This window comes from Haemorhous mexicanus, chromosome 3 (assembly GCF_027477595.1).
Source record: "Haemorhous mexicanus isolate bHaeMex1 chromosome 3, bHaeMex1.pri, whole genome shotgun sequence".
NCBI classification, from domain to species: Eukaryota; Metazoa; Chordata; class Aves; order Passeriformes; family Fringillidae; genus Haemorhous; species Haemorhous mexicanus.
In genome coordinates, this window is record NC_082343.1 from 117,455,143 (window position 1) to 117,479,875 (window position 24,733).

At 52.4% G+C, this 24,733-nt stretch overlaps 2 protein-coding genes across 4 annotated transcripts; both read right to left on the bottom strand.

Annotated features, from left to right (window-relative positions):
* Nucleotides 1–103: 103 nt before the first annotated feature.
* Nucleotides 104–6,532, bottom strand: LOC132325640 (protein aveugle-like). The gene is made up of 4 exons (XM_059843178.1): nt 5,911–6,532; nt 5,180–5,278; nt 3,886–4,147; nt 104–2,861 (listed from the first exon to the last, which is right to left on the bottom strand). The coding sequence occupies exons 2-4, from the start codon at nt 5,237–5,239 to the stop codon at nt 2,857–2,859; spliced, it is 327 nt and encodes a 108-aa protein (XP_059699161.1). The 5' UTR covers nt 5,240–5,278; nt 5,911–6,532; the 3' UTR covers nt 104–2,856.
* A 559-nt stretch (nt 6,533–7,091) lies between these two features.
* Nucleotides 7,092–24,706, bottom strand: HADHB (hydroxyacyl-CoA dehydrogenase trifunctional multienzyme complex subunit beta). 3 transcript variants are annotated; one of them, XM_059843191.1, is made up of 16 exons: nt 24,595–24,706; nt 22,398–22,641; nt 22,003–22,044; nt 21,003–21,099; nt 19,954–19,998; nt 18,973–19,072; nt 17,733–17,820; nt 16,106–16,293; nt 13,772–13,952; nt 11,855–11,976; nt 9,763–9,842; nt 9,639–9,686; nt 9,236–9,323; nt 9,080–9,154; nt 8,281–8,445; nt 7,092–7,653 (listed from the first exon to the last, which is right to left on the bottom strand). In XM_059843191.1, the coding sequence occupies exons 2-16, from the start codon at nt 22,462–22,464 to the stop codon at nt 7,618–7,620; spliced, it is 1,422 nt and encodes a 473-aa protein (XP_059699174.1). In that variant the 5' UTR covers nt 22,465–22,641; nt 24,595–24,706; the 3' UTR covers nt 7,092–7,617. The 3 variants fall into 3 exon arrangements, with proteins under 3 accessions (XP_059699174.1, XP_059699175.1, XP_059699176.1); XM_059843192.1 differs by lacking the exon at nt 24,595–24,706 and adding an exon at nt 24,465–24,587; XM_059843193.1 differs by lacking the exon at nt 24,595–24,706 and adding an exon at nt 24,370–24,471.
* Between the last annotated feature and the right edge of the window lie 27 nt (nt 24,707–24,733).

Here is a 24,733-nt window from a genome sequence, read left to right on the forward strand (position 1 = left end):
GATTTTTGGTGAGATGTGGACTTGAGGGTGTTGGAGGTCTTCTGCAAGATTTGGTTTTGGTTTTAGAGAAGGAAAATAGGAAGAAAAAGATTAGAAGTCGCTGTTTAACATGTAGCATGGGATGTCTGCCATTCTTTATTGCAGCACTGGTCATTTGGGGGGTACTTCCTCCAATCAAGTCTGACAGTGTTGGATTCTCGGTGTCTCTAGCTGGTCAGAGTGACCCCAAAAAATGTTAAAAAGTCTTTTTTCCCAGCCTGGCACTTGATGGAGGAGTCAGGGCTCTTCAGTTCTCGGTCTCAAGGTTGTTTATTGCATCTTATCTATAAAATTCTTTCTCTTGTCCAGCCGAGGTCTGCTCAGCAGGACAGCCCAAGGCACTCTGCCTGCCCATGGGGCAGTGTTATCTTTTGTACTAAAAACTACATGTACAATATTTACAATTATTTCCAATACCTATCACCTCTGTTAGACAGTGAGCTTCTACTCTAAACCAATCTAAAAGTGCCTACATCACCAAGAAGATGGAGGCCAAGAAGGAGAAGGAGAAAGGTTGGACACACCCAGATCCCTCCATCTTGCCCCCTGAACCCCCATTCTAAGAACCCCAAAATCTACTTTTTCACCCTGTGATAAATTCACTATCATTCTACTTAAACTTTTGTGGCTTGTAATCCTTCACATAAAGGTTGGTAATTGTTTTTTCCAAGGGCTAAATCAAAGGCACAGGGGTCTTGGGCTCTGTGCAAAGGCCTCTGAGCCCCCTGGGCAGGGTCTCGAGGCCTCCAGGGCAGCCAGAGGAATTTCCTAGGTTCCCCCATTGGATGAACAGAGCTGCAATGATACACACTGGCTGCATATTCATTAGCTTATCCCCACTTACTTGACTTTATTTTACACAGTCACACCCCTTACCAGGAGTCCTAACGTGGTTCCTTGGGGTCTGTCTTTAATATCCCATGTCCTTTTTAGGGGCATGTTCCTTGACCCCCATTTTTGAGTAAGGGAAATATCCTTGTTTTGCATAACTTCTGCTCTGTCAGCCCTGCAGAGGTGAGCTGACATCCTGCTTCCATTTTTCATGACTTCTGCTTGCCTGAGTTACATCCTTTATGTGTTTCTCCAAGGCTCTGCTGTTCTCCTGTCCTTATCAAATCCCTCCTCTTCCTGATTCTAAGTTCCTTAAGGAACCAGTCTCTTAAGATTTTTATTTCCTTTCAGAGTGTAAGGCATTAAAACAGCTGCAACACTGAATCTTGATGCTGGCTAAAGCCATACAGCAATTATTAAGGTGGTGATTATAAACAGATGTTTCACCAAGTCCAGCTGGGTACCCATGAAGGACGTTTGGTCCAGATTTCTTCAAATCCCCAGGAGGTGGCATCTTGAGCTGTTGGTTTTGAAATTTGGGGTTGTTTCCGGATTTCCTGGATATCTGTAGGCACTCTACAGTGTCTTTTGGTCAGTGAATCCACAGCAACTGGAGTTAATTACAGTCCATATTCCTCCTTGTGATGCTAAAACAAGGTCTAGTGCCATTTGGTTTTGTGAAACAGCTTGTGACAAGCTCTTGACTTCTTCCCAAGGGGCTTAGGCCCTTTTAATTCTGGAACAAGGTATCCAAAATTGTACTTTGTGCAGTTTCAACACAGTAAAAGTTGTCAGCAGTGCTTGGAAAGGTCCCTTCCACTGTGGTTGGAGTGGAGCAGTTCCCCAGTCGTTCAAACAGACCCAATCTCCTGGCTGGGACTCATGCCCTGGTGTGTCCAACCACTGCAAAGCCTGAAAGGTTTTACTGAGAGAAATGAGGTAATTATTCAAATCAACCCCTCCTTTTAACACGTGTGTTTCCTGGAGTGTGACACTTGGTAGGGTCGACCACAGAGCAGCTCACAGGGGCTGATTGTGCTGGTGCCCCATGGCTGAATTCTGCTTTGAAGCAGAGCACCAGGTAAGGCTTGGACCCAGGTCAAGGAGCTTTCATGATGTATTTTACCCAGCTGCAATTTGATTGCATAATTCACTGCCTCCACTTTGCCATCAGCCTGGGGTCTGTAAAGAGTGTGAAGATCCCAAGCTATTCCCAAGGCTTTCCTAAGTTGTTCCATTCCCAATTATTCCAGTTATTCCCAAATTATTCTGTTCCTAGTTCCTTCTGCAATCACATGGGATTCTGTGTCTGATGACATTCCCAAAGGTACCCCCAATTTTCATTTATTGTATTTTTGGTTTTTTGTATTTATTTGATTTGCCAGTACTTGAGTCACCTCCCTAACCTGGTTGGTGTGACAAGGGAAGGTTTCTGGCCACCCAGAAAAGGTATCCACCACAACTTTATAGTTCTGGATTTCTACCCCCCTTGTCTGGGCAATTCAGTAAAATCAATGTCCCAATGTTCACCCTGAACATTTCCAGGTTTTATGGCTCCCAGCATTATTTCGTTAGCCTTGTTAGTGCTGTTTCTTTAGCAAACTACACTTTTTTGGATTCTTGATTGCACAGTCTGAGCCATCTTAGACCCAATTATGGATTTTTGCAAACACTTCAAAAGTTTTTCAGCACTCCAATGAGTGTCTCTGTGTTTGTGACCCCCTGTTTCACACCAGATCAGTTCTGGGACTGCTTTCTGCCTCCTTGGGGTAACTGCCCAGCCTCGTGGATCACATTTTGCTCCTAAGGTTCTGCTGTCCTTATCAACTCCTGCCCTGGGCAGGCTCTGGATGTTTTGGAGGGGTCACAGTGACCTTGGGGCTCCTCCAGCACTGCTCCTGCATGTGTTGCTCAGTCCCAGCTGCTTTGTCCTCACATGCCATCTCTGCTCCCACAGGCTCTGGGACATCCACAGGGACATCATCTTCACTCTGGGGACAGGGGGGAAGGTGACACTGTTATAAATAACTATGCAGTTGTTGGCTTTTGCTATTATATTGGCTTTTGCAAATTATTTTGTGTGGTTTGTAATCGCCTTTTAACTTTTCATATAATATAATGTAATATAATGTAATATAATGTAATATAATATAATATAATATAATATAATATAATATAATATAATATAATATAATATAATATAATATAATATAATATAATATAATATAATATAATATAATATTTATTACTCATTTTCATATTTATTTCATAGAATATATTTTTATCAGCCTTTTATGTTTAATACCCTAATCCCTGTGTAGATTATATATTTCAGTGTGATAAATATATTATAGTTGAGGCCCTCACAAAATATTAAAATAGAGACTATGTCCTCTGTATTGTAACATTAACTTTTGCAGAAGTTATTGTAGTTGTGAAATAATAACTAATGCCTTTATTTTTGTTGCTGACTGACAATAGTGAAATAATTAATGTTGATTGAAAGCACTTGTAAAAATGGCTAAAATGTCTGTGTGGTAAGAAAACATTGAAAAGAACCATGCAAAAAACACCAAAAGAGCAAGGAGGAACCCACCACTGACCCTTGAGCTATCAGTAATTACCAGACCACAGACCAGGCGGCCTTGTGAAGAAATAAAATACAAAACTCTCACTCACATCTGCATTGTGGCACATGCTCTAAGACAAGGTCAGGGGTCAAACTAAGCCAAAGATTTCCAGGAACAAATAAACTCAAGTGAATGTTTGAATATGTATAATCTTCATGAATATGAATTTGACCAATGCAATGAAAAATCTCTAAGAGTTGTTATAGTTAATAGTCCATGTGGCAATGGCTGCACATCCAGCACTGTTATTTGTGCTTTATCCCTTTTATCCTTTATTAAACTTCTAAAAGTTTCAAAGGGTGAGCCTCGTTTCTTACAGCACCATCCCCCGGGGTGTGCAGCCCCTGCCCGCCCTCCCCCCGCCCCCTGCTCGGGTGATGCTCACCTCCAGCGATGCTCCGCAGCTCCTGCATCTCCTGCAGCAGCCGCAGCCGCAGCAGCTCCCGCAGCAGCTCCCGGCGCCGGCTCCGCGGGGTGACCCCCATGCGCCGCAGGGAGCCCTCGGTCAGGCGCAGCAGCGCTCGGCCCGTCAGGGCGTGCTCCCGAGCCAGCTCCGCCAGCCCCGTGGCCCCGCCGTGCGCCGCCAGCCACGAGCCCACCTCGGCCCGCGACCACTGCCCCGCCGGCCGCTGCGGCCCCTCGGGCACCTGGGTGGGAGGAGAGGGAGCTGGCTGTCCCGTCAGGGAGCCACAAGGTCAAGCTGCCACCTCTGAGCCACAGTGTCCCCTCCGCTGCCCAAGCACAGCCCTTTGTCGCATCCGTGCACTGCACCCTCATCCCTGTCCTCAGCCCATGGGGGTCCCCAAATCCCTGCTGGTGTCCACCCCCGGGGATCCACAAATAACTACCTGTAGGATTCTACCTGTAGGAATCCCCCCTCCTTCACCCATGGGGATCCCCCATCCCCTTTCCATGGGGGTCCCTGAAATCCCCACCCATGGGGGTCCCCCATCCCCTTTCCATAGGGGTCCCTGAAATCCCCACCCATGGGGATCCCCCATCCCCTTTCCATAGGGGTCCCTGAAATCCCCACCCATGGGGGTCCCCCATCCCCTTTCCATAGGGGTCCCTGAAATCCCCACCCATGGGGATCCCCCATCCCCTTTCCATGGGGGTCCCTGAAATCCCCACCCATGGGGGTCCCCCATCCCCTTTCCATAGGGGTCCCTGAAATCCCCACCCATGGGGGTCCCCCATCCTCTTCCCATAGGGGTCCCTGAAATCCCCACCCATGGGGGTCCCCCATCCTCTTCCCATAGGGGTCCCTGAAATCCCCACCCATGGGGGTCCCCCATCCTCTTCCCATAGGGGTCCCTGAAATCCCCACCTATGGGGGTCCCCCATCCCCTTTCCATGGGGGTCCCTGAAATCCCCACCCATGGGGGTCCCCCATCCCCTTTCCATAGGGGTCCCTGAAATCCCCACCCATGGGGGTCCCCAAACCTCCTCCTGTGGGGTTTCACATCCTCCCCCCATCTGGATACCCAAACACCTACCCATGGGGTCTCCCATCCTCCACCTGTGGGTATCCCACACCCTTCATTCATGGGGGTTCCCAAACTGCCACCTGTGGGGGTCTCACATCCCCATCCATGGATTTCCCCCCTCCTCACTACTGGGGTTCCCTGGCACCCCACTGCAGCTGTCCAGGGGGGTCCCCAGCCCCTGCCCACTCTCACCTCAGCCTCGGGGCTCCCCTCCTGGGGTGCCTCAGCCCCGTCCTCCGCCGGGAGGTCCATGTGGAGCCGGGGGCAGGGCACGGGGGCAGTTCTGGCTCCCTGCAAACAGGGCTCCATCAGCGGGGGGGTCCCCAGATCAGCCCCTCCATATCCTGCCGGCCACACTACCCCCCCCAGTCCCCACCCTGGCAAACCGGCATCCCACGGTCCCTGCTGGGGACACACAGTCGGGGACTGTCGCGCTCCTCGATGCCACCCGCCCCCTGCCCTCCCAGCACAAGGGGCTGCTCCCGGGGTCGCGGCCGCACCTCCCGTCCCGCCGTGACACTCCGGTGACATCGGCCCCGGCTCTGCCGTGCCGTGAGCCCGCAGGGGACACTGGCACCGCCCGGCTCCCCCGCCCGGCCGGGACCTCTGACTCCCTCCTTCTTATCCCCCCCCTCCTCCTACCTCGCTCCGGGTCCGTGCCCAACACGGGGAGAGCCAAAGGAACCTTTGCCCGGGCGCTGGCTCCACGGGCACAGCCCCGGGCGTGCCCCGACAGCCCCGAGCTCTGCCCCACAAACGGCACAAGGGACCCCTGGCATGCCGGGGGGCCGAGGCACGGGGCCGGGCGGGGTTCGAGTGGGCTCCATCCGGACCGGGAGGCTCCCGCAGCCCTCCCGGGTCGCTGCCCCCAGCCCACCCCGCTACCCTGAGCACCTTCCACGCCACACGGGCACGGGACGCACCTGAGTAGCTTCAGCCACGATGGTCACGATGGCAGCGAGGGTCCCACAGGCGGCGGGGACACAGGAGAGGCACCGGCGGAGCAGGGGAGGAGCGGGATGAGCCTCCAGGATGAGTCACATCCGACGGGCTGCAGCCCTGCCCGGCCGAGCGTGTGCAGACCAGTCCCGCCTGCAGCTCCCCAGGGCGCTGCTCTGCCCCCGCAGCCTGCAGGGGGTTAAACCCCCAGATAACACCTGCAGGGTGGGCAGGGCACGGCTGGAGTGCCCATCCCGGGAGGGATTCGACAGCCGCGTGGATGTGGCACTTGTGGGTCAGTGGTGGCCTCGGCAGCGCTGGGGGAGTGGCTGGACTCGATGAGGAGTTTTCCCAGTTTTCTTTTCCACCCTGAACGATTCTGTGATTCTAAAGCAATCCCGGCCCTTCTCTGGCCCTGGCAGTTCCCCTCTCCCCCTGGAGCAGTGCTCTTGCACAAGATTTCCAAGGAAGAACAAACAGGACAGCCCGGGCGCTGCACCCATCCCTTATCTCAGCCGAGCGGGGCCAGGCAGCAGCTGGTGGGTGGCAGAAACTGCTTCTGTCAGAAAGAGGACTCGAAGGTGTTTGTGAGGTGCTTTAGGAGAAACTCTGCTCCCTGGCAGGTAAGGGCAGCCACCCTCAACATCACAAAGCCAAGAGGAAAATAACAGGAGATTAAACAAAAGAACAATGATCTCATTTCCCAGTGCTTGGGAAGACAGCCCTGAACACTTGAAGTTTGTCAACACCTTAGTCCCCTTCCAGGGCCTGAAGGGGCTCCAGGAGAGCTGAGAGGGACTGGGGACAAGGCCTGGAGGGACAGACACAGGGAATGGCTTCCACTGCCAGAGGGCAAGGCTGGATGGGATATTGGGAATTGTTGTGCCCTGGCACAGGGTGCCCAGAGCAGCTGGGGCTGCCCCTGGATCCCTGGCAGTGCCCAAAGCCAGGCTGGACTCTGGGGCTGGGAGCACCTGGGACAGTGGGAGGTGTCCCTGCCATGGCAGGGGTGGATTAGGTGACCTCTGCAAGCCCCTGCCCACTCCCACCAGCTGTGATTCCATGATTTCAGAGAGCCAACACCTGGTGTCAGCTCACAGCCTCCACCACAAAAACAGTCCCCAAAGCATTTCAGGTGAAGGGAGGGAAAGAAAACAGCCAGAACTGGGTTTTGTCCTGATTTATTGCAGTTCCATCAGTGACATTCATTCCTCAGATGCAATTTGCTCATTCCATCAGCACTTGGACAGTGTGGAGCAAACTGCCCCCTCAGAGCCCAGCTCGGCCCCTGGGACTGAGCCTGCTGCCCCACAGAGCTGCTCCTCCCCACAGCATTACCTCCCCTCTCAGCCCCACCACCTCCACTGCTTCACATGCTCCTGATCTCCAAACCTAATTCTCCATCCAGAGCTTTGGAATAACTTTTGTTCCTCCGTGGGAGATATCCTGAAGGGTTACCAGAGGGATCAGACAGTTACAAGGAGCCTGCAGAGACTCAGAGCTGGTTAACTGTTCCTCTCCTGGAAGTGGAATAGAGCGTGCTCATTAGATAAAAATTACTGGCTGAGTAGCTAAAAGGGATTGACAAAGGCCACAAATCCCCTCTCCAAGAAGGATTGGGTGTAGGATTTATTAGTGCATTGAAATGGCATCGCCAGGCACAGGATGGAGGGACAGCACTCCCGGGGCTGTTACTGGGGGTAGAGCTCCACGATCATCGCGTGACCCTGGGAACAGACAGAGACAAAACATCACAGAAATGGCTCATTAACAGAGACAAGACTAATTACTGCTGGCACAGACTCCTATCAAGAACATGAGCCACAGCAGCTGGACACGAGCCCAGGTGTGCCCAGGTGTGCCAGAGGCCACTGGTCCCTGGGCTGTGCCAGCTCTGGGGTGGCAGCAGGGCCAGGGCAGTGCCCGTCCCCTGTGCTGGCACTGCTGGGGCACCTCCAGTGCTGGGGGCAGCTCTGGGCCCCTCCTGCCAGGAGAGACCTGGAGGGGCTGGAAGGGAATGGAGCTGGGAAGGGAATAGAGCCCCAGGAGGGGCTGAGGGGGCTGGGAAGGGGCTCAGCCTGGAGAATAGGAGGCTCAGGGGGGACCTTGTGGCTCTGCACAACTCCCTGACAGGAGGGGACAGCCAGGGGGGGTCGGGCTCTGCTCCCAGGGAACAGGGACAGGACTGAGTGGTGATGGGGGCAGCCAGAGGTGCCTGAGGGAGCTCTGAACACGCAGCACCCAGAGCTGGGGTCACCAGGCAGGATTGCAGAGTCCCAGCAGGACCAGCCCTGCTCTTCCTGCCCTCTCCCAAGGTTCCTCCCTCTCCCCAGGCTGGGGCACAGCACCATTACCTGCCCTCCTGCAGCACAGGCAGCCACCAGGCCGAACTGGCCCCCCTCCTTCTTCAGCCTGTGGGCAGCAGTGATGACCAGGCGGCAGCCGGTGGCCCCAAAGGGGTGTCCCAGGGACAGGGAGCCCCCCCAGGTGTTGAACTTGTCCAGGGGAGGGGCTCCAACCTGCAGGGACACAGAGGGACACACCCCATGTCACCTGGCTGGAAGGGGTGACACCCAACACCCAGCCTAAAGCAGCTCAGGATGGCACATGCAGGTGGCTGATGAGGGGATAAAACCACCCCAAAGGAGGGTCCTGCTTGACCTGCAGCCCCTCAGGGGAGCCCTGCACTGTGCAAGGACTGAGCCCCTCTCACTGTCCTCACACCCTCCTCTACAGGGATTGTGGCTCTGGATCTCCACCTCCTGCCGACAACGGGAAGAGCAGCCCAAAGAAATCTCATGTCCCAAAGAAACTGCATAAACTGGGATTTGCTAAGCCAATTCAAAGAGCATCACTGCCCCTCACAGGACAGAGCCAGAGCCTGGCTGTGCAGCACCAGCACTGGCAGGAGAGAGCCCAAGAACCCCAAAGTTTCACTGAATTGGCGAGAAAAGTGGGTCCAGAGGATACAAGGAGCTGCTCCCAGGGCTGGAGCCAGGCTGGGAGAGCTGGGGGTGCTCACCCGGAGAAGAAAAGCATCCAGGAAGAGCTCAGAGCCCCTTGCAGGGCCTGAAGGGGCTCCAGGAGACCTGGAGAGAAGACAAGGGCCTGGAGAGGCAGGACAAGGAGGAAAATATCCTGAGTGTGCCTTACCTTTGACTTCCTGCCCATGTAGTTCTGTGCAAACCAGTCCGAATCCATGGCTTTCAGGTTAGCCAGGATCTGGCCCTGCAAGGGAGGAGAGGGTGACATTGGGACTAACCCGAGGCAGATGGCTACAGGGAGCCATCCCAGCTTTAGAGCACTTACAGCAAAGGCCTCGTGGAACTCAAACACATCGATGTCACTCAGGCTGAGCCCGGCCTTCTCCAGCACTTTGGGAGTGGCATAGGTGGGGCTGAAGGAGGGAAGACACACCAGTCCTGCATCTGTGTTCTCTGTGAGCCCCATCCCCCCTTTCCACAGTCACATCCTTCTCTCTGGGCTCATGGCCCAGCTCTGCCCATCCCTGCCCAAGGGAGGCACAGCCCCCAGAACTATTGCTGAGGTGCCCCAGCAATCCCAGGGTGTTCCTGCCACTGCTGCTCTCCCACCTCCTGAAGGCCTGGAGAGATTCAACATCTCCTGAGGCACTTCCCAAAAACACATCGTGGCAGGAGAAGGCTGTTGTGGGAGCAGGGGCTGTGGGGGGATGCTCTCCATCTCCACCTACCCCAGGAGCAGCTGGTCCTTGGGATCCTGGGACACATACACAAAATCCCTGTGGAAGAAAAGGGCTGTCAGTGCCAGGGAGAGAAGGAAGCAGGAGCAGAGGCCACTGGAGCAGCCCCTCCTACCTTAGGTAGGCCTTTGGTTTGTAGCCCATGGCCAGGGCCTTCTCCTCAGACATGATCAGCATCGCCGACGCTCCGTCGGTCTGGAAAGGCAGGGAGAAACCAGGTGAGGAACCTGCACACAACAACCCCACAGCCCCCAGAAAGAGAGGGCCTGAACACCAGCAGAGCCTCCAGGACACCCCACTATGGTAGGGACCAAAGGACAAGGCTGCTGGATTGAGTGGGTGGAGGGATGGATGGTCACTGGTGATGCCAGCACACAGTGCTGAAGCACCTCCTTGTCACTGACATGTATTATGAAAAATCCTTTCCTTAAGATTTTTTTTCCTGAGAAGCTGAGAGGCCTCAGGAACAAAATGTAAACAATTCTTATCTGCTGCTGTGGAATGCAACAGGTGGATCTGGGATTGGTCTCATCTGGTTGTTTCTAATTAATGGCCAATCCCAGTCCAGCTGTCCAGACTGTCTGGGTCAGAGACAAGCCTTTGTTATTCATTCCTTTTCTATTCTTAGCTAAGCCTTCTGATGAAATCCTTTCTTCTATTCTTTCAGTATAGTTTTAACATATTATGTATCATAAAATAATAAACCAAGCCTTCTGAACATGGAGTCAAGATTCTCATCTCTTCCCTCATCCACGACCCGGCGATCACTGCCACACCTCCTCACAGCCCACAGGCACAATTCCCTGTGTCACCCAGGACAGAGGAGCCTGAGAGCCCTGCTAGGCCTGGGACAAGCTGGTGACCCCAAACACTCAGCTGTCCTCCCAGTTCCATCCCAAAAATGAGAATAATTCTGGGATGAGACAAGCCCCAGGCTCACCCCATGACAAAAATGTGGGTTATTATTAAACCCACATATTGTGGGTTTGGCACATCAAATCATGGAATGGTTTAGGTTGGAAGGGACTTTAAATCACATCCAGTTCCACCCCCCTGCCATGGGCAGGGACACCTCCCTTTGCTCCAAGTGCTCAGAGTTTTTACCTTTTATGTATTCTCCATGTATTTGTAGCTTTGCAGACTGTTAAATGCTTTGCTATAACTTCCACTACTTTTCCAGCAGTGAATAAACTCTTACTGATGCATTCCTAAAATATTGTTCAGTCTTTCCTGTTACTCCTCCAAGAACTTCTTATTTTGCACCATGTAATCACAGACATGATAAAGGTAAAGTAGGAGATGGGGGGAGAGCTCCCATGGGGCAGAAGCCAGGAGGGAATCCAGCTGCTCCTCTAATGGGACAGTATTGGCTGGATATTCTAACTGCCCCACCTTGTATGAAATGGTACAAATCTAATTCAGGATGTGGATTTTTTGCCACATTCTGTACCTGAAGGCTTTCAAGGAAAGGTTTGTTTTTATTTGTCATTCTAATGTTGTCTGGAAAAGTTTGTGTTCTATTTCCAGGCATCATAAGCCCCAGTGTGCATCCTGGCCTTGGGCACTGCCAGGGATCCAGGGGCAGCCCCAGCTGCTCTGGGCACCCTGTGCCAGGGCCTGCCCACCCTGCCAGGGAACAATTCCTCATTCCCAAGATCCCATCCAGCCCTGCCCTCTGGCACTGGGAGCCATTCCCTGGGTCCTGTCCCTCCAGAGCTCTGGCTACCCCTGGATCCCTGGCAGTGTCCAAGGCCAGACTGGATGAGGCTTGGAGCACCCTGGGACAGTGGGAGGTGTCCCTGCTCATGGCAGGGGGTGGCACTGGATGAGATTTAAGGTCCCTTCCAACCCAAACCATTCCATGAATCTGTGAAGTTCAGACTAAACCCACTGACTTCAGTTGTACAACGTGACCAACCCCATCCTGGGACAGAATCCCTACAAGGGCTTTTCAAGGATTGACCCTCATGAAGCAGCTACAGAGAAGCAAACAGGTCAAACATCCCAAAACTTCAGGGATTTTGATATGGATTTGAAAATGAAACAATCCAATACCCAAATCCACCAGATTATAACAGGGTTCCAAGTTACACCTGGAAAAATCTGGAAATTAAAAGGGTCAATCCCAGATGACACCAGCTAAGGGAGGCAGAGGGTCAGGTGCACAGTCCTCCCCTCTGGCTGACAGTGCTGGGAACAGGAATTACCAGGAAGGAGGAGTTGGCTGCTGTCACTGTTCCATAGGGCTTGACAAAGGCTGGCTTCAGTTTTCCCATCTGCTCCAGGGAGGACGGGCGGATCCCGTTGTCTTTGGTAACTGTGTCTTTGCCTGGGGAAGGGAAAAAAGTACATTTCAACTACAAAAATCAGCCATGCACAAGGATTTCAGCATCAGGACTCCAGGGGGGGAAAAAAAAAAAATCAGGAAATTGTGGGGTTCAGGACTTGAGTGAGGAGGGAAAAAAGGAAAATGTGCTTGTGGCATCAGGACACTTAACATGGCTAAAAATAGCACTTAAAAATTGAAGCTACCTCACTTTTCCTCAGATGACAGCAAAAACAAAGTGCTGCCATCTGTTTACCACATGGGAAACCCAGTTGAGAAGAGAATTTAAATTTAGGTTAAAAAGCCTAAATGGAGAGCTGGCCTTAAATCAGTTTACATTTACATGCTGAGTTTGAGGAATAAAGAGCACTGGGAAAACCCAAATATATCCAACTGCTAAATAAGCATGTTAAGAAAAAGTACTGATTTTATCATAAAGACCACATGGAACCATGGATCTACAAGGAAAATTTCTCTAGGACACCAATTAGAGTTCCCAAATGAACAGGTATTGCAGCCAAGGGTGTCCCCTGGCTCCTGGGGGGTGATGGGGACACCATCACAGGTTTAAAGGCTCTCCCCAGATTATTTCACCTCCCAGCAAGGAGTGTGAGGCCTGGTGAACTGGAACCTGCCACATTCCAGCTCTTCCCATCCAGCACCTAAGTTACCACACTGGGATTTTGTTGGGCTTGTGTTTGCTGTGATATTCTGGGGTATAAAGGTGGTTTCTCTTGCCTGGTGGAAGAGCAGGGGGATGCCATGTCCAACTGTCCTGATTTTCCCTGCTCTGTCACCTCATTAGCACAGATGTGGGTTTGGCAATAAAAAATTTAGATTTGTAAAAGTAGGACAGACCAGGGTTAAATGGAGATTTTTGAAGGAGTTTTGAATGAGTTAGAGAGGGGATCTCTGAGCTTTTTAGATGATGTGGTTTATTTTTCTTATCTTCTGCATAGGCAGGAAGGGTGAGTTCTGCTCACATCTTTACTGCATGGCTCAGAAGGTCACAAGAACTTCTAAGGAGTTATTAACCAATAAAACACTGCCAACAAGGATATTGATGTTTTTGACCCAATCCTTAAATATTTCATCTTTTGGACTCGTGCTTCAATGTAAGCTTCCTTAGCCAATCATGTTATGACACACAAACCTACAGTACTGCATTCTAAACTCCTTGTTTACCTTTGCAACTACTTTATTTTTTCTATATCTTGAACTCTGAAACTCTAAACTTTCCTTTACTTAGCTTAACGTGTCTCTGCTTTAAACTATAAATCCACATTCTCACTTTTCAAGTTCAGAAGCCTTTTCTAAGGTTTCAGATCAAATCCTGTGTTTAATTCTCATATTTGGCTAACAGGCCCGAAGTTCTGAGAATTTTTTGCATTTCAGGTTCCAACAGGGTTAGATGGGATATTGGGGAGGGATACTGGGGAGGGATACTGGGGAGGGAACTCTTCCCTGGGAGGGCGGGGAAGGACTGGGATGGAATTCCCAGAGCAGCTGTGGCTGCCCCTGGATCCCTGGGAATATCCAAGGCCAGGCTGGACATTGGGGCTGGGAGCACCCTGGGATAGTGGAAGGTGTCAGGGCTGAAACTGGGTGATGTTCAATGTCCCTTCCCACCCAAACCATTCCACTCCTCTGTGTTTCCACCTTCAGCTATCCCCTTTACAAACACCTCCCCACGCCAGCAGTTCTCCAGCAGGGACAAACATCCTGACAAAACCCACCCAGACCCCCAGCACTGGCTGGAGCTGCCCCCAGCAGTGAGGGCTGGCCCTGGCACTGTCACCTGGCACTTTGAAGGACACCACATCCTGCAGCAGCCCCTCGTCCTGGGCTCTCTTGGCCAGCGTGTGGGAGCGCAGCGCGTACTCGTCCTGCTCCAGGCGGGAGACGCCGAAGGCGGCGGCCAGGCGGTCGGCAGAGTGACCCATGGTCTCGCTGGTGGAGAACTCTGCCACAGCTGGGAGCTGCCAGCAGGGAGGGAGAGTCAGCACAGGTGGGAAAAAACCTCCTGGGAGCACACAGAGCTGAGCCCCACGCTCAGAGGGAGACCCTTCCCTTCGTTAATTCAAGAGCTACACAATTAGCACACAGCAATCAGATCGCGACAGACTCAGAAATGTGTCAGAGAGACCAGCCCTTTCCAAGATTTTGGAAAAAAAACAAGTTCCAGCCTGCTGCTCACTGCAGGGGTTCCAGAACTGTGGTGAGAGCAGCTGCCTGTACATTTAACAGGGTGTCTTAGGTAGGAAATGGGGGTGTGTACTCTATTCCTGTTTGTGGAGCAGTTATCTGCTGTTCATTGAGCAGTTTTCCTTATCTCTTCCACAACCAATCCTCCCTCCAGGAGATATCTGCTGTTAACGGGCCATAATTATTAATTATCTCCTGTTCATGGGCCACTGCATGCCTGATAAAATTCCATCATCCCACTGGGAGATGCTCCGCCCAGGGGAGGAGCCAAGCATTCCTACCTGGGTACAATCTGAGATTTTGGGATACCACAGCAGCCTTTGCCCACTGCATTCCCAGAGCAGCTTTCTGCTGCCCTGCATTCCCAGAGGAGAGCAGGCCCATCTCCAGCAGCCCTGGAGCTTCACAGGAAAACTCCCCCTTGTGCTGGATCCCTGCTCCAGCAGAACCACAGCTGGCACTGCAGGAGGGCTGAGCCCCCCTGGGATGGGACTGTGCCACCACCCTGAGCCCCCCTGGGATGGGACTGTGCCACCACCCTGAGCCCCCCTGGGATGGGACTGTGCCACCACCCTGAGCCCCCCTGGGATGGGACTGTGCCACCACCCTGGGATGGGACTGTGCCACCACCCTGAGCCCCCCTGGGATGGGACTGTGCCACCACCCTGAGCCCCCCTGGGATGGGGCTGTGCCACCTCCCTGAGCCCCCCTGGGATGGGACTGTGCCACCACCCTGAGCCCCCCTGGGATGGGACTGTGCCACCACCCGGACCCACAGGGGGTCAGATCCTATTCTGACTCTCTAAGTAGGGTTTTTTTTGTTGTTGTTGTTGTTTGTACTGTTACATCTGTATTTTTTTTAGTTTTCCTAGTAAAGAACTGTTACTCCTACTCCCACATATTTGCCTGAGAGCCCCTTAATTTCAAAATTATAATAATTTAGAGGGAGTGTGTTTGTATTTTCCATTTCAGGGGAGGCTCCTTCCTTCCTTAGCAGACACCTGTCTGTTCAAACCTAGACACAGAATGGTGACAAAGGGTGACCAGACCTTTTGGGTTCAGCTCCAACACCACATCCTGGGACCTCAAAATTCCTTGTCAGACACCTCCTCATCCAAAAGCAGAGCTCAGAGGTGATCTTGGCTTAGTTTTAGTTCTTCCAGCAGCACTCAGGAAATCTCTGCATGCATTCAGTCTGAGAAATTTTTGTACTTTTTGTACCTTATGTGGATTTGGGATGTCAGCTCTGCCACACTTAACCTGGGCCTCGCTGCACTCACATTAAAGGAAATTACATGGATGAAGTTTCCATGTAGAGAGCTCATGGGGGGAAGGAGGGAAGTGCTGCCCCTTTCCATCCTCACCACCTTGTAATCCACCCCCCTTTGCCCCCAGGACAGAGCAGTGGCTCACTCTGCTCCTGACATGGCCTTGTGGATGCTCTTCAGGGGAGCTGAACACATCCAGCCCCTGGCAGGATTTGGCCAGGAATAGAAATCATAAAGCATATTTAATTAAATTAATCAAATTCATATACTGAGGATATTCCTAATACTAAGGTGTTTACTGCTATTATCTAATAAAAGTTCTCTGACCCTGGAATTCTTCTGACACTTCAGAATAACCTTTCTATTTATGGGGAAAAACCTTCTATTCCTGTTATCTGCAGCACAGTTTGTCCAGAAGTTGCAGAAGGAGGTTTAGCACTCAGTTGGGTTTACTGAAGATGAACATGTGGGAAGGAAAAGCAGAGGCCCAAATGCTGTGAGATGCATTAATCAGTGTTTTAACCCAAAGCAGAGGACAGAGATTGATCATGATGAACCCCAGGAGCCACCTCACCCATCTTAAATCCTCCCCATCAAGGCTGTTCACACCCTCTAAACCAGTTCACTAAACATCTAAAAGACTGAAAACCAAAAAATACCTCGGGAGCAAAGTAGTCAGGGCGAATTTTGGAAATGAGGGAAAGCTTCTGGCCCAGGGTCTTGGCTCTGTTCAGGGTCAGCATGGTCTTCCTCATCTTCCTGCTGTGGCGGATGGGGACGTCGGACATGAGCTCCACACCGCCGGCCACCACCACGTCACACTGGCCAGCTGCAATCATCCCCACCCCTGCAGGGACAGAAACACTGCCAGGGCAGGGCCACTCACCCCCGTGGTGGAGTTGTGGCTGCTGAGAAATTCAGGCTTTCTGTGCTGACAGACTCTGACTCCCAGGAGAGCACTGCATTTGACCTGAGGCCGTGGAGAAACTTCCAGAATTGAGTGACAGCACTGGGATTGTGGGTGTGGAGTTGGGTAGAGGTGTGTGATGTCACAGGGTGGGAAACTCAGAGTTTGGGGTTTTAGAATATGGTAATAAATATGGGGTAAGATGGAGGTTTTAGGGTGAAGGCAGGTTGTCCTTCTTTACCACCTTTTTCTTTCTTCTCCATGGGTTTGGGTGGAATTTTGTAATTGGACAGAAAAGCCCACCCTGCAGACTTTGAAGGATTAGTTACTGGGTTAAAAGTGAAAATAATTTAGGTGTCAGTACTTAATTGGATAACTTGGCCTTAAAAGACCTTGTACCAAGAGATAGTTGGCCATTTTGTGCCTTGTTAGTGAAGAACTGCAGAACTCACCGCTGTGAGACTGTAACACAGGTATGAAATAATAAACACCTGACTCTGAATGTGAACCATCCTCTTGAGTGCCTTCAATCCTGACCTCAACAGGGAAAAAGGAAGCTGAAAACCAGCACCCCAACAGAGTCCTGGCCACTCCTGTACTCCTCCTGCAGCCCCTGGCCATGGCTAGGTTACACATGAGCTGCTGTCACTTGGCTGCCACTTGTCCTTGTCACACAGAGCAGGGAGGGAAGGACAGCCCCAGCAGTTTGAGCTGTCTCTCCATTTTTTAGCCCTGGTTAGGCTAAGTCAAAGATAAAAGGAGCAACTTTCTCACCATGGTCAGTCTTTACCTCCCAAATAAACACAGACACTGGGCAGAGATGCTGCTGCAGGCCTACAGCAGACACTCAGGTCATGCTGTATTTTGTTGGCTAAAAAACTTCCACAGAATCACCGAGGCTGGAAAAGAGCTCCCAGACTATCAAATCCAACCTCTGACTGATCTCTTCCTTGTCACTAGCCCAGAGCACTGAGTGTCATTCCAGGAATTCCTTGGACACTTCCAGGGATGGGGCCTCCACCACTCCCTAGGCAGCTCCTTCCAGTGCATGACCACCCTTTCCAGGGAAAAAATTCCTCCTGATGTCCATCCTGACCCTCCCCTGGTACAGCCTGAGGCTGTTTTCCCTCTCATCCTGTCCCTGTTCCCTGGCAGCAGAGCCCGACCCCCTGGCTGTCCCCTCCTCTCAGGGAGTTGTGCAGAGCCACAAGATTCCCCCTGAGCCTCCTTTTCTCCAGGCTAAATCCCATTTTTCCTTCCATCCCATCATTTCTTCAGTTGTTTTTTTACATTCACAAGCAGTGCCAGTTGAATAAGGGCTATAAAAGAATTCCCAAGCTCCCTCTCAACCCCACAGCTTGTTCTTGCAGCCCACATACCTGTGGTCATGGCCTGGTTTGAGGAAATGCAGGCCATGGTGACGGTGTGGGCCGGAGTTTTGTCGGAGAACCCCGCTCCCAAGGCAGCCTACAACAACAAGAGGGGCTGTTAAACCTACAGCCAGAGCTGCCCCTGCCCAGCATACACTGCCAGGTGGAGCTGAAGACAAAGACATGGAGTTTTCATCCAGTAATTAAGGCAGCAGCTCTTCTCTTCCCCAGACTCTGGAGCAGGAGCTGAGGCCACACTCAGAACAGTCACAGCTCCTCCACGTTTTTTTAATAGAGACACAAACTAATCACACCCCACATTTAAAAAAAACACATCAAAAGAGCCTCCAACTACTCAACATCAACTTTGCTTCACCTTATTGGCACAGGCAACACATGAAAAGGGTGATTTAGACCACTCAGCACAAGGCTGAGTGGCTTCACAGAGAGCAGCAAACTGCAGAGCAGTGACTCATCTGAGCAGCCCAGAGACCTTCCCTACTTGGGATGTGGCCAACTAGTTGAAAGTTCAGCAGTTGTTCCCAAGTTAAAATTACCCTGCAGCCCCATCTGACTGGCAGGTGACCAAAGGCAGGCCTTGAGCTCACGAGGCTGAGGCTGCACAGGCAGCCCAGGTTACATCATGGATTTATCCAGGTGCAGAGGCTCCAGGTTAGCAGAGATCAGGCTGCCTGGCACACGACTCCTGAGGATCAGCTGCTCTGGGGATAATGCAGGAATTGTGTTTTCTGGCTGCTGGAACAAAGGGCAGCAAAGCTGCTCCACTTCAAATCATATGCTGTGTCTGAGCTGGCAGCTCAAATAAATAAATAAATATCACAAGAAAGCAAACCCTCACTGCATACTCTGTTCCTCCCAGGATATTGGGGAAGGCAGTGCTCAATCCAACTGGTGTTTAGGAGCTGAGGGATCAGCAATCATCAACAACACTTCCCCTGGCAGGGAAGAATCAAGCAGGGGCTTCACAGCATTGAAATATGAAAATCTGATAAAAAATGATGCTAAATGAAACCTGTGGCAGATTTCAACAGGAGGCTGAGAATCACAAAATCATTTTCCTTATGGTCCCAGGAACTCACTTAACAGACAATACTACATAACTACTTCATACTTTCAAATCATACATAAACAAACAATAATGATGGGAAATCATTTTTTAGAAAGGATTTGTCATTTTCAGAGCAGTTGCAGAAATCAGACTCCCAGGGGAATGCTGCACAGAACCCACCTCTCTGGCAACATTGCTGGTTTTCACCTCCTGGATAACTGTGCCATAAACAATGTAATCAACAACATCCCTTGGGACACTGGTCCGAGTCAGCAGGCCCCTAAGGACAGGATCAAAACAAAGGAAATAAAAACCTCTCCAACATCCCCTTCCTGCCAGCTTGGCTGTAGAACAGGGCAACAGCAGAGGCACAGCTTCTGTCCCCCCCTTCAGAAAAAATCTCATGTGCATGTGGGTCTGTGGGAAGTGCAGCTGATTATGGGCTGCAAACAATCTTGGTGATAATTTCACTATAAATCATTACAGAACTTCATTAATGCAATTACTTCATAGCCCTTACACCTCTCCTTCCACAAAATAGCTCGCAGAATCATCAAATCCCAGAATGGTTTGGGTGGGAAGGGATCTCAAAGCTCATCCAGTGCCACCCCAGACATGGCAGGGACACTTCCCCTGTCCCAGGGTGATCCCAGCCCCATCCATGTGGCCTTGGGCACTGCCAGGGATGGGACAGCCATCTCCAGGCTTCTCCAAGCCTTCTCTCTTCTCCAGAGCACTTTGCTCTGCCTCTCAACAGAACAAACCCACTGCTAATGACCCTCAGAACAGGAGGGTTACAGAATTAGCTCAATATCCTTGTTGTCACTTCATTTCCTCTGTGTTGCCCAGGTTGGTTTTCCCACCAGATGTGAGCACACCTCAACAGCAGCTCTGATGTCTGTGTCTGGAAAGCTACAGCTGGAAATCAAATTCACTAAAATTTGTCACCACCAGCATCTCTTTGCATCAACACCAACCTACTGAAAACCCCAACAACATCACAAACCCCACTGCTTAAGCCACCCACTACTGTGGAGGGAGGCCAGGAAAAATAAAGCACCTGAGCTGTTCAGAGGCAAGGCCAGAGCCTTGGCTCTGCAACCCTGAAGCCTTAGCAGTTTAACAAGAATTCTGATCCCTTCCAGTGCTCCATTTACTTACTGCAGTGCTGCTCTGGCTAAGTCATGGGGCATCAGATCAGCATACCTGAAGGGTGAAGAGCAGAGGAAAAAACTCAGAGGTGTGAGAAATCAGTGCAGAATTCTCAATAGAGAAATCAGGACAGAATTCTCTTGTGAGCAGCCAGAACTGGGGATGGACCAGAAATGCTCCACTGAGCTTCTGAGCAAACACTTCAAGGAATCACAGATTACTTTGGGTTGGAGGAGTCACTAAATCTCATTCAGTGCCACCCCTGCCATGGCAGGGACACCTGCCACTGTCCCAGGTGCTCCCAGCCCCAGTGTCCAGCCTGGCCTTGGGCACTGCCAGGGATCCAGGGGTGGCCCCAGCTGCTCTGGGCACCCTGTGCCAGGGCCTGCCCACCCTGCCAGGGAACAATTCCCAAGATCCCATCCAGCCCTGCCCTCTGGCACTGGGAGCCATTCCCTGGGTCCTGTCCCTCCTGCCTTGTCCCCAGTCCCTCTCCAGCTCTCCTGGAGCCCCTTCAGGCCCTGCAAGGGGCTCTGAGCTCTCCCTGGATCCTTCTCCTCTCCAGGTGAGCTCTCCCAGCCTGGCTCCAGAGCAAAGGGGCTGCAATCACTGCACTAAACCCACAGAAAAGCAGCAGGGATGGAATAAAGAAATCCCTTCTCCATCCTAACAGTCAGGTGTGGTTCTAGTTCAGCTGTGGATTTGGTGGCACAACAATCCAGGAAGAGCCTACAGCAGATTCTTGGCCTCTGTCCTGCCAGTTTTGTCCAACTTGTTGCTTCATCTGCTATAAATTCTCCAACTGCTTCCTCTACTCATGCTCCATAAATCCTTACTCTTCCCAGGATTCAAACACAGGAACAACCTTCTTCAAACCACATTCCTGCACTAAATAAATTGGAATAACTGCAGCAGCCCAACTCAGGGCACCTCCTGAGCCTTTAGATCCCAAGAATAACTACATTAAAAGGAACAAGTGAGATTTTTTTCACAGAAAGAGTTGAGTTTTAACCAAGTCAGGGGGTGTTTTCTGGGTTTCACTGCTCTCTGATACTCACGTGGTGCCAGACTGCAGAAAGGGAATGCGGACACCCTCCACCACCACCACGTTCTTCACCCCACTTTTGCCCAAGCTCTTCTTAGTCTTTGGCTGGGCTGTGAAGTGAGAAGTGATGGTGACAACAATATCAGAAATTTTCATATAGATCCTGCAAAACTTCTAGAAAATAAAGGAAATTGTCCTTTTCTGGTGAATAAGTGAAAGGCAGGGAAGGTAGGACACCTGAGTTGGAATATTGGAATGGTTTGGGTAGGAAGGGACCTCAAAGCTCATTCAGTGCCACCCCCTGCCATGGGCAGGGACACCTTCTGCTATCCCAGGTGGCTCCAAGCTCCATCCAACCTGGACTGGAACACTTCCAGGGATGGGGCCTGTGCCTCATCACCCTCACAGCCAAGAATTTCCTCCTAATGGGAAGAAATTCTCTCCCCAGTGGGAAAGGTTCAAGACAAGGGATATCATGACCCAGCATCATTCCACAGGCCTGTGCCAGGACAAAACTCCAGCACTGTCTGGAGATTCCTTCAGGCTCTCCCAAAGCCCAGGGGATGACAGGGAGCTGCTGTCCAGGCCTGTTCCCAAAATCCCAAAGCCTGAGTCACCTGAGCAACCCTCACAGTGAACCCAGAGCATGGCTCATCCCAACCACTCACTGTGAACTGTGACTAAAAACTGAGAAGGGCTGCTGGGAGCCAGGGCTAGACTGGGAAGGGCTGCTGGGAGCCAGGGCCAGACTGGGAAGGGCTGCTGGGAGCCAGGGCCAGACTGGGAAGGGCTGCTGGGAGCCAGGGCCAGACTGGGAAGGGCTGCTGGGAGCCAGAGCACTCAGGGGATGAGAGGACTCTACTGCAAACACCGGTTTGGTTGAAGTTTTCCTTGCTTGCAGCTTTTCAGGAACACCTGAACCACTCTGCATTCTGCACCATTTCTAAGATTTAAGCTTCCAAAACAGCCCTGTGTAGCACAGACCCACTGAGATTCTGGTGTTTTCTCCTTACCTGAAGATTGGAACTGCGAGGAGCAGCTGAGTGATCGAGTAACTGGAAAATAAGAAAGGGGGAAAAATGCCAAAAAAAAATGTTAGAAACAGTTCTAATCTCTGCAAGAAGGGTTAGAAAAGCAAATAATGTCACTGTAAGACACCTGACCAGCTATGTTGGGTGGTTTACTTCATCCAGAAACCTAACTCACTTTCTGTTAACTCTTAACTCAAGACTCCTCCCCATATGATGCAGGAAGGGACAAACAAGGCAACAATGTAATTGGGATTAAAAACTAAACACTGTCAGCCTTTTAAAGGTGAGAATGGGACAGATTCAGACCCAGCATCCATTCCAAACCCAACACTTCAGCCAGAGGTTTATGCCCACCAATGAAAGCCAAAGATACTCACAGGCCCCAGCAGCCCAGGCTGAGGACACGGGGAGGTTCCGCAGGGCAGAGCTCAGCATGGAACTCATTTTGGGATCTAGGGAAAGGCTGGGCTCAGTCCAAGCTACTCTGTCCAGAACAATCCCAAGGGAAGAGTCCTGCCTGCCTCACACAGAGCCAGCAAGGTGAGGGGCACACACTCCAAGGGCAGCAGCAGCAGCAGCACAGGGAATCAGCTCCCACCACGCTCAGAGCCTGGCTTGTGCCTGTGAATAAATACTGCCCAGTGAGCTTCTCAATTCCCTCCCAGGAACTGCTTCTCTACTTCCCACTGGAAAATTGTCCCAGTGCCCAGGCAGCCCTGCTGCCAGCACCTCCTGACACCAGCAGTGTCCTTGGCACCCTTGTCCCCTGTCAGACCCTGGTGCCAGCCTGTGGAGCTCCTGCTGTGCATCCCCGTGGCAAACAGAGCAAGTTCATATCCTCCACCATTAAAAACCCCTCTGCAGCTTTCCCAAATCGGGTTTCCCTCCAAGCAAACCCTCATCTGCAGGTTTTATTGCCCAGGGATGGCCCTCACACCTCCAGGATTTGTTTGATCCATGACAAAATTCATCTCCCTCTGTCACACTTTGGGGGTTCAAATCTTGGCACTTTCTCTCCCAAGCACAAAGTTTTTCCATGGAGGGGCACAGGAACACCCACAGTCCCAAAGCCAGCCTCTGCAGCTCCCCAAAACTCAGCATAAGCTGCCAGTCACCCCCTTTGACACCTCCCAGCTGCAGCTCCACACCTGGAACGTGCCCCTTCCCAGCCTCAGGCTCCTCCTGCCAACAAAGATCCCAAAACCAAACCTTCCCAAGGCATCCTGCTCCTCCTCCACCTGTGCCAACCTCCCTCCCCACACCTGATTGAGGCTTTTCCCTAAATTTTCCGTGCCCAGCTGACAGAAGTCTCTCCCAGGTGTAACCTCCTCCTCCCTCCCACACTGCACAGCCATCTCCTCACGATGCACCCCCGTTCCTGCCCCCCCAAACCCCTCATTTTCAGTACTCCCCTGGCACCCCAAGGGCTCAGCCCTGCCTGCACAAATCACCAGGGCAAAGCTCCTTGCAGAGCCGGGATTTGCCTGAATTCCACAGCTGAGCCGGGCTCTGTGACCCTCAGGGATCCCTTCCAACTCAGGATAATCCCCAATTCCATAAACAGCCCCTGCTCCCTTCCCATCCCCACACACCCCTGACACTTTGACAGTGCAACACCGCCCCCCTGGGACTCCCAGCACCCACCCCAAACACACCCGTGCTGCTCTTAGCCACCTCCAACCCCCCCCTCGTCCATTCAGGACCAACTCCCGACCCCTCCCGTCTGCCCAGGACCAACCCCTCGGGCCCTTCACCCACCCAGGACCAACCTCCCTGGCCCTCCTCAGCTTTTTCCAGCCCCCCTATCCCCTCCTTCCACAACGAACCCCCCGACTCCCCTCACTTCCATCCAGAACGAGCCCCCCGCGTCCCCTCACTGCTCCCTGTCTATCTAGAACAAACCCCCCGACTCTCCTCGTTTTCCTCCAGAACAAACACCCCGACTCCCCGCACTGCTCCTCGTCCATACAGAAAGAACCCCCCAACTCCTCTCACTTCCATCTGGAAAGAACTTCCCTATTATTCGGAACGAGCCCCCCCGACTCCCCGGACCGCTCCCCGACTCCCCTCACTGCTCCTCGTCCATCGGAACGAGCCCCCCGACTCCCCTCACGTCTCCCCGTCCATCTGGGACCACTCCTCGACTCCCCTCACGTCTCCCCGTCCATCGGAACGAGCCCCCCGACTCTCCTCACGTCTCCCCGTCCATCCGGCACCGCCCCCCGGCCTCCCTTCATCCTTCCCCCGCCCACCGAGGACCGACCCCCGACCCTCTGTTCCAGCCCAGACCGAGCCGCCTACCTGTAACCCCCACCCCTTTCCCCGGGACTGACTCCCGACTCCTCTTACCCTTTCCACACTCCCGTCCACCCAGGACGGAGCCCTTGACCGCCCCGTGCCCTCCTGTCCCTTTCTGTCCCCTCCCGTCCGCTCCCGCCGCTCACCTCCGCCCTCACCCGCTCTGCCGCCGCCGCGCCGCCACTCACCAAGGGCCCCGCGCCCCCCTCACCCTCCGGGCTGCCCTCCGCACGCCTGACCCACACCGCTCCCTCCACCGCCTCTCCGCACCCCTACTCCGTCTTCTCCCGCAATCCTCTCCGGCTCGGCGCGATCGAAAACACCCGAGACACCGCGGAGAGCGAAGAAGAATGAGGTAGCGTTGTGTTGGCGGCGGTGAAGCGCGCGGGCAGCGCGGATGGCGGGCGCGGGCGGG

What these genes read in the sequence shown, in the direction of transcription:
- LOC132325640 (XM_059843178.1), bottom strand. Translation starts at nt 5,239, where the DNA reads ATGGACCTCCCGGCGGAGGACGGGGCTGAGGCACCCCAGGAGGGGAGC. An exon ending in AGGGGAGCCCCGAGGCTGAG is followed by an intron (nt 4,148 to 5,179) that starts GTGAGAGTGGGC and finishes CCTCCCACCCAG; the next exon opens with GTGCCCGAGGGGCCGCAGCG.
- HADHB (XM_059843191.1), bottom strand. Translation starts at nt 22,464, where the DNA reads ATGAGTTCCATGCTGAGCTCTGCCCTGCGGAACCTCCCCGTGTCCTCA. An exon ending in CTGACTACTTTGCTCCCGAG is followed by an intron (nt 13,953 to 16,105) that starts GTATTTTTTGGT and finishes CCCTGCTGGCAG; the next exon opens with CTCCCAGCTGTGGCAGAGTT. An exon ending in CAGCCAACTCCTCCTTCCTG is followed by an intron (nt 9,843 to 11,854) that starts GTAATTCCTGTT and finishes CTGCCTTTCCAG; the next exon opens with ACCGACGGAGCGTCGGCGAT.